The sequence below is a fragment of the Nomascus leucogenys genome, chromosome 5, assembly GCF_006542625.1.
Source record: "Nomascus leucogenys isolate Asia chromosome 5, Asia_NLE_v1, whole genome shotgun sequence".
In the NCBI taxonomy this organism is placed as follows: domain Eukaryota; kingdom Metazoa; phylum Chordata; class Mammalia; order Primates; family Hylobatidae; genus Nomascus; species Nomascus leucogenys.
The window spans coordinates 67,441,599-67,449,360 of NC_044385.1; the positions used below are offsets into that span (position 1 = coordinate 67,441,599).

The 7,762-nt window shown below is 40.4% G+C and overlaps 1 protein-coding gene across 1 annotated transcript; it reads right to left on the reverse strand.

Moving 5' to 3' along the window:
* Positions 1 to 308: 308 nt before the first annotated feature.
* On the reverse strand, positions 309 to 5,017 carry LOC100596879 (kelch repeat and BTB domain-containing protein 7). The gene has a single exon (XM_030813316.1). It carries the CDS (start codon positions 4,703 to 4,705, stop codon positions 2,651 to 2,653), a length of 2,055 nt encoding a protein of 684 aa, XP_030669176.1. The 5' UTR covers positions 4,706 to 5,017; the 3' UTR covers positions 309 to 2,650.
* Positions 5,018 to 7,762: the final 2,745 nt, after the last annotated feature.

A 7,762-nucleotide genomic window follows, 5' to 3' on the forward strand; every position in this document is an offset into this window, starting at 1 on the left:
CTATTATAACTTAATCCTAAAACTAAATTTAAACAAGTTATTTGCTAAATTAGTCTTCTATTTTACCTTTTTGAAAACACCAGTACTACTCAATGTTTGAATTTAAAAACATATGAAATAAAACTAAATCTTACCAATGGCAGTCCTACAAGTGACATTATAGGAAGCATTTGTTAAATGATGTGCTGATTAATTGGAAAACTTAGAAAAGGGTTCTTGTCATGAAGATATTTCAACACTGCTAGTTCACTGCACAGCAAGAATTTTGTACATTTAGCAGAACCATTGAATTAGAAAGTCAGGAAACCTGGGTTCTAGTACCAGTTTTATTTATAACTAACCATGTACAAATCACTTATCTATAAAATAATGGTTAACATCTACTCCTTAATTCACAAATAGATCACAAAACCAAGATTCCCAAGAAAACCTTACTGTAAACCAAGACATTCCCACGATTTAGACTAGGTTTTAACTCAAAGGTTAAGAACTCAAAGGTTGAGAAAGACAAACTGGAGCATTTGTCTTTTATTTACCAGTTGCATACCTTAATTCTGCAGATGGATAATCTGGTTGAGATAAGCATTGCCATCTCTCAATTTTTACAAAACAAAAAGCTACCAACAAGAAGTTAATGGTGAAGAAGAATTTGGCTCAAAAATAACACAATTGAGAAACAGCTTTGTATTAAGTGCAGTACTTATAACATCGCTGATGTCAAATGAACAAAATTTAGCTTTAGGTCACTAAAGCATGTTTACCCTTTTGAAGAAACATGTATTGCTGGGGCAGGCATCTTCATTAGAAATAACGTTAAACTTGTAGACTGTTCAAATGGCCAATCAAAATGACTAAGAAACATTATCGTGCATTTTTTTTTGTTTGTTTCTTTATCCTTTCTCTTTCCTTTTCGTTCAAAAATTCAGTTCCCCATCCTAGACCAGACTCCTCTGTCCTCTGCCAGGGTATAAGAAAAGTTAGCATTCTGTCAGAACATAGAAGAGGAATTAGCATGTTATTGAATAAAGAATCAGGAAGATAATTCTAATTGGGTATAGAAAAATTTATACACCATAAACATCTGTATATGTACATCATTTATCATATATACGTATTGTGACAACCATATGTATTAATAAACCTTCAAAAGGTAAGCACCTATATTTTCTTGTAATTAACAATTTTAGTTTTGTGCAATTTAGTCTATATTTATGGACTTTCCCTTACATATGGTGACAGAGAGACTGAAACATGGTTCACAGAGAAACACAGAACATATACAAATCTCATAATAAAATAACCACGTATACCACTGTTTAGGGAAATATTTTAGAGGAAACATACTTTCACTAGTGGCCCCAAATCCCATCATCCACTTAGGTTCTTCAATGTCAACTTTTAATACAAAAATACCTTCAAGCTGATAATTAAGAACATTCACAGTGACTTACAAAATGGACAATATTCCAATGCTACACAAAACGGTTCTATAATACACAGCTTAAAGTTTTAAAGTTCTTGGCTGGCACTTGATTTTTTTTTTTTTTATAGCGGATAGACACGATAACTACTGATCTGAGTAAAATACTGTTTTTAGCTTATACATATGTTCTAAACCATATTACCTCACAAAACAGTAAAGAATAAATCACTTTCTGTTGAAGAATCCTCTAGGACAAACACCAAACCTATACAGCCAAAATATTTTAGGGAGGCAAGTAAACATTTTAAGACAAGTCATGACCAGTGGATAAAAATTTGCATTACCCAATTGTATGTCCAGGAATTGTTCCTCTGAGTCAATAAAGCATGTATTGGGCATAAATTAAAAACACAAACGTAAAAACCAAGTTACTTTTTTTTTTTGGCTTAGAAGGGTGTTTAATTCATGACATTACTAAGAATGGGTGTTTTTTGGGATAGAAAATTGGTCACATATACCAAATACACATTTTATATTCCAGAATAAAAACTGAGATTTCTTTTAAAACAGTGGAATCCTGATTTTTTTTTTTTTTTACTTTCTGTGAGCTTCTGAGGCCATTCTGCACATTATCAAAATGAAATCATTATTCAGTAACCTTATATATATAAATCCAATTTTTTCCTTTGTAGAAGAAAACCAAAATAATTTTACAAACTATGTTTAACTTAGAATATAAAGAACTGACTAGTGTAAAATTTTGAAAATCTACCACTTTATTTTGAAGGAAGTACACATCCTTCAAAACCCCGCCAACAATTCCTAGTTCAGTTTTCTATTATACAAATTAAAAAGTTAAATTCCTTGTGGCACTAACCAAAACTTAAAAATTAATAGAAGACTGAATTAATAAAAAAAAGCATACTAACTAATCAAAACAATGCACTGTGCAATGAATATTTGAACAATGAAAAAAACCTACCAAGCATCCCAATCAATTATATAGTTCTTGCTTCCATATTTTAATTCTGGACTTTCAGCATGGTAAATTATTAAACAGGTCGATTTCATGGACTGTTTAAACCTTGTAGTATTTCAAAATATTACCCTTTCTAAACCAAATCTGTGGTCCTAATCAACTTTTTTTTTTCCAAGAAAAAGAAAGGATATGTGTTTAAAATACATTCCATAGCAGTAGAAACATCTTAAAGTGTCTCAAAATACTATTTACAAAGAACCCTGCTGATCCTGTGCATTTCGCTGAGGTGCTACTTGCACCCAGACTTCATCATCTGAAAAAGAACTTGAACTTCCTGACTCAGAGTCCAGCTCACTGAATCCATCTAAGTCCCATTCAGTACTAGACTCACTCCGTGCATCATCTTCCTCAGTAATAAAACTCTGACCAGGTTCAAGGCAGGAAGGATAAACACGAGCACAAAGGCAAATAAAGCCAGAGTCAAACTGCAAAAGGCCTAACATGGTACCTATATTAATCCACTGATCTTCCCTAGTATCATATTCATACACTGTCACTCGGTTCTTTTTCCATTGTGGGGTTGTAGAAGTGATGAGAAGCAACTTTTGGTCATGATTGACAATCTGGTAGTTGTGGGTCTCTGAATCCAAAGGAATATTACTAATCCGCCTCCATTCTCCCCTAGCTGGGTTGTAGACCTTCATGACTGGGATGTCACAGATACAATAGATTTCATCATTGAAGACACATGCTTCCTGAAAGTCACTACGTTTAAGAGAAGCACAGTTCAGCCACATATTGTGGCTAGGATCATAGCAAAGCATGCGCTTACTGTTGACAGCATAAAGATAGTTCTGAACCACTATTAGTTCAAAGGAATAGAAGGAATGAGGGACAGGAGCCACCAATGCCCACTGGTTTCTCTGAACACTGTAGCATTCCACTTCCTTCAACTTAACTCCAGTAATAGGGTCTCGCCCCCCCAAAATGTAGATGTAGCCATTGAGATATGCCACATCCATGCCTTCACGACACAGCAAGCGATCTGCAAGTTGCTGCCAACTATTCTGAGCTGGTTTATACACCCAGAGGTCTTTCCTGGGCTGAGCAGCTAGATAGATGTCATGGTCTGGGGAGACACAGACAGCTGAGGAAGTGACAGTCTTAGTGTGAGCAAAGCTGGTCAAAGGTGATGGCATTGTGTAAATGTCCCCTGAGTAAGGGTCATAGCAGAGAAAGGGATCTCTAGGGTGTCCAAAGAAGATCACCATCTCCTTGGCGCACATACCCAGTCTCTGGGGTGGATTTTCTGCTGCAGATACAAGAGAGTTGCTGCTGCTACTGCTGCTGCTGCTGTTTGGCACTGGCACCAGAGACTTGTACAACAGGTCACCATAGCGCATCTGCAGGGCCCCTTCAATAACGTCCAGGCAGTACTTCTTGACGATGGGCTTGGTCAGCAGCCCTTCTAAGTAGTCCTGATCTTCTTCAGTGAAGTGCATCCAGCGCACGCACTTGAAGACTTCTGCAGCACTGGGACCCCGCTCTTTGGGAGCAGCCTCCAGCCACTGCACAGCTACATGGCATACAGTCCGCTCACTCTCTATGTCCAGACTATCCAGGCGCAGGACAGCCAGCAGCTGGGCCAGGGTTAGATCTGCTAGTGTCTCCTCCCGAATTGAACCCATTCGGCTGAGCTGCTTGAAGTTGTGAGCTATATAGGACTGGGCCTGAGATCGAAGCTTGTGATGGTCGAAGGCGTCTGCAAACTTGAGGATGGCGGTGCAGTTGGTCAGGTCAAGACGTCGGGCTAAGAAGGAGGCACAGGCTTCCCGCACATATTCCAGCTGTAGCATGTCGGAGGCCGCGTACAGGCGCTGCACATTGGTCTCACTGAGAGACACACGACCCGTGTAGCAGTAGTCGACCAACACCTCGAAGGACTCAGCGTCCACATCGTGCATGGTCACGCTGGCCTGCTGGCTCTCGTACATGCCACCTGTGAACATGCTCTTGAAGTAGGGACACGCAGCTGCTAGCACGTTGCGATTGCAGGAAAAGAGGCGACCCGTGCCAGGCCCGCTGCCAGGCGTCACCACCTCGATGGTCACATCACACAGCAGCCGCGCGTCGTAGAAGGACTTGAGCTGTGCCAGCAGGGCTGCAGAATGGGCCGTGTCCTTTAACTCCTCTGGACCCGTGAAAAAGGCCGAAACCGAGGGCTTGGAAATCCTCTTGGGCCGCCTCCCTCCGCGGGGACTGGTGAGGCGGCGAGAGCGCGGGGCGTCTTCCCGGGACTGCATGGTGGAGATGGCGACGGGCGCTGACGGCGAGAAAGGCTGCAGGACCAGGCTCTGGCTCCTCCTCAACCTTCCCTCGCTGACGCTAAGACAAGCCGCGTCCTGGAACAGACTGCAGCACGGGCCGCACTTCTGAATTCAGCCCTATCCCCCGGTGAGGCCTCCCTTTATTGCGTAGACAGTGGCTGACTCACCCTCTCTCACTCCCGCGCCCTTTCTCCGCCTCCGCTCGCCCTCACAGGACCCGCTGGCTTGGAGCCGCGGAAGCCCCCACTGCCGCGCTGGCGATCCCGCTAGGCGCCCAGGAGAACTACTGCTCCCAGGTTGCCTTTCGCACCCCGAGGCCTGCTGGGGCTCTCGGACGGCCAGGCAAGGACAGAGGGAAAGAAGCCGCTTTGCATGTTGGGAGTAGTAGTTTGTGTAATATCGCGAGCTGTCCTTTCGTTGACTGCTCTAACCGTAGAAATTAATTCTGGATTTGATGGTGAAGAGACGAGGTCTCACTATTGTTGCCCAGGCTGGTCTTGAACTCCTGAGGGCTCAAATTATCCTCCTGCCTCGGCCTCTCAATGTGCTGGGATTACAGGCGTGAGCCACCGCGCCCTGCCAGTATTTCATAGGATTTTGTGCGGTTGAATGATGCCTTACATAGGATACTTAGATACATGTATGTTTTTGGTTAGAAGAATAATAAAGCGTTACCCCGTGCCTGGAATGTAGCCAGTAATTATTAGATTCTCTTTTATAATTTATGATAAATGAGGCACCCACTAATTTGAAACCAAGTATTATTTTAAACCGCAAAATTTTACAAAGAACTTCTAGTTTTTAATGTTTATTCCTTCGAAAGATTTTGAAGGGCATTAACAATATTTTCAATATTAAATGATATCTATTGGTCTCGTTTAATAAGGATGTCTTAGACGACTAGGTTGAGGTCCTAAGGAACAGTATTAATAGATGGCCTCAAATATGCAAATCGGGCATATAAAAATAGATTATTTGCTGCTCTTCCTAACATTTCATCTCTGGGGAGCAGGAGTATTTTCATTAAGCTCCAAATATGAGTGTTTTCAAGTCGTCTAATACAGCCTTTTTCACTGCCGTTCCACAAATCAATTAACAGATTATGTAATTCCCTTTATTAAGGAGTTTTAGGGAGTATTTTAACTCAAAATATTTCAACAGACTTTGTTCTGTACAAAAGCACATGATTCTCAGAATTCAGCATCAGTACATGCCCTGACATTCCTTGAATTAATATATAGTATAGTCTATGCTTTACAAAGTCTTTTATGTTTGCATTGGGATCAACAGTTAAATCATCAAAATCAAGTATTAGAGATTTGAGGCAGGAAAATAGGGTCTGGAGGCAGAGAACATAAGGCTGATTCACACTTTAGCTATAACAGGAAATATCCTCTCCATAGGGTGTATGCTGAGTAAATGAGTTTGTAACTTTACTTCATTCTCTTCATTTACATAGGGTGTGCACCAAGTAACCAGTGGAATCCTCTAGAGGGTATTTAAACCTCCAGAAATTCTGTAACAGGGCCCTTGAGCCCCTATGCTCAGGCCCGCTCCCACACTGTGGAGTGTACTTTCATTTTCAATAAATCTCTGCTTTTGTTATTTCATTGTTTCCTTGCTTTATGTGTTTTGTCCAATTTTTTGTCCAAAACGCCAAGAACCTGGACACCCTCCACCAGTAACAGACTTTTTCAGATAACTTTTATTACAAACCAGTGACTGCTCCTGCTGCTAGTTTGTTATGTCACCATAACCTAATAAAGAAAATCATCAGTATTACATGCATATATGGATAACACATTACAAGAGAATAACTTTCAAATTGTTTTTCTTTTATCAGCTGAAGATAACTTCAACTTATCAGCTGAAGTCCACTGGAAATACTCTAGGGTAGACACATTAAATTAAGTCAGCCTCTGGGCTCCAATAACTCCTCTGAAAATAAAAAGAGATGTTAGATATCCCTCAGATACACGAGAGAGAATTAAGTCAGTCATTATCAGTAACAATGATTGTTTCCTGACTTGCAGTGAATACCAGCTGGGGAAAAAAGCCTTTTTTTTTTTCTTTTTTTTTTTTTTTTTTTTGAGATGGGGTCTTGCCCTGTCACCCAGGTTGGAGTGCAGTGGCACCATAATAGCTCACTGCAGCCTCAAACTCCAGTGCTCAAGCAATACTTCGGCCTCAGCCTCCCAAATAACTAGGGCTATAGATGCATGCCACCACACCCAGTTAATTAAAAAAAAAAATTATAGACAGGGTCTCACTGTGTTGCCAGCCTGGTCTGGAAATCTTGGTGTCAAGCACTCTTCCTGCCTGAGCCTCTGAGTTGCTGTAATTACAGGCATGAGCCACATGCCCAGCGCAGGAATGGCCATTTTAAAAAACTTCTTAAACTATTGGTAAAATACACATAACACTAAATTTACCATTTAAACATTTTCAGTGTATAGTTCTTTAGCATTAAATATATCCACATGGTTTTGCCACTATCACAAAACTGAAGCTCTGTACCCGTTAAACAATAACTCTCTAGTCCCCCACTTCTTGCAACTGCCATTCTACTCTTTGTCTCTATGACTTTTGACTACTCTAGGTACCTCATATAGGCAATGACTGATTTTTACTTCTCTTATATCTGCTCTTACTGTGTTATTTGGTTTAGGTTACCTGTCACACAATTGAAGATATCTATTAGGCACTATTCCCTAAGGTCTAGAGCTATGTGCTGTCCCATAAAACTTGGGAATATTTTATATTTGTGCTGGCTGATACAGTAACCAGAAGCCACATGTAGCTCTTGGGTACGTGAAATGTGGCTAGTGCAACTGAGGAATTAAATTTAAAATTTTAGAAATACAGCATGATACCAGTGCAATTCAATGAAGAAAGAAAATTCTTTTCAACAAATGTTATTGGAACAACTGGATCAAGAATGTAAGACAGAAAGTTGCCCTTGCCCCTACCTTACACCATAAGCAAAAAATTAATTCAAAATTTCTCTTAATACTAAATGGAAAAGTGGAAACT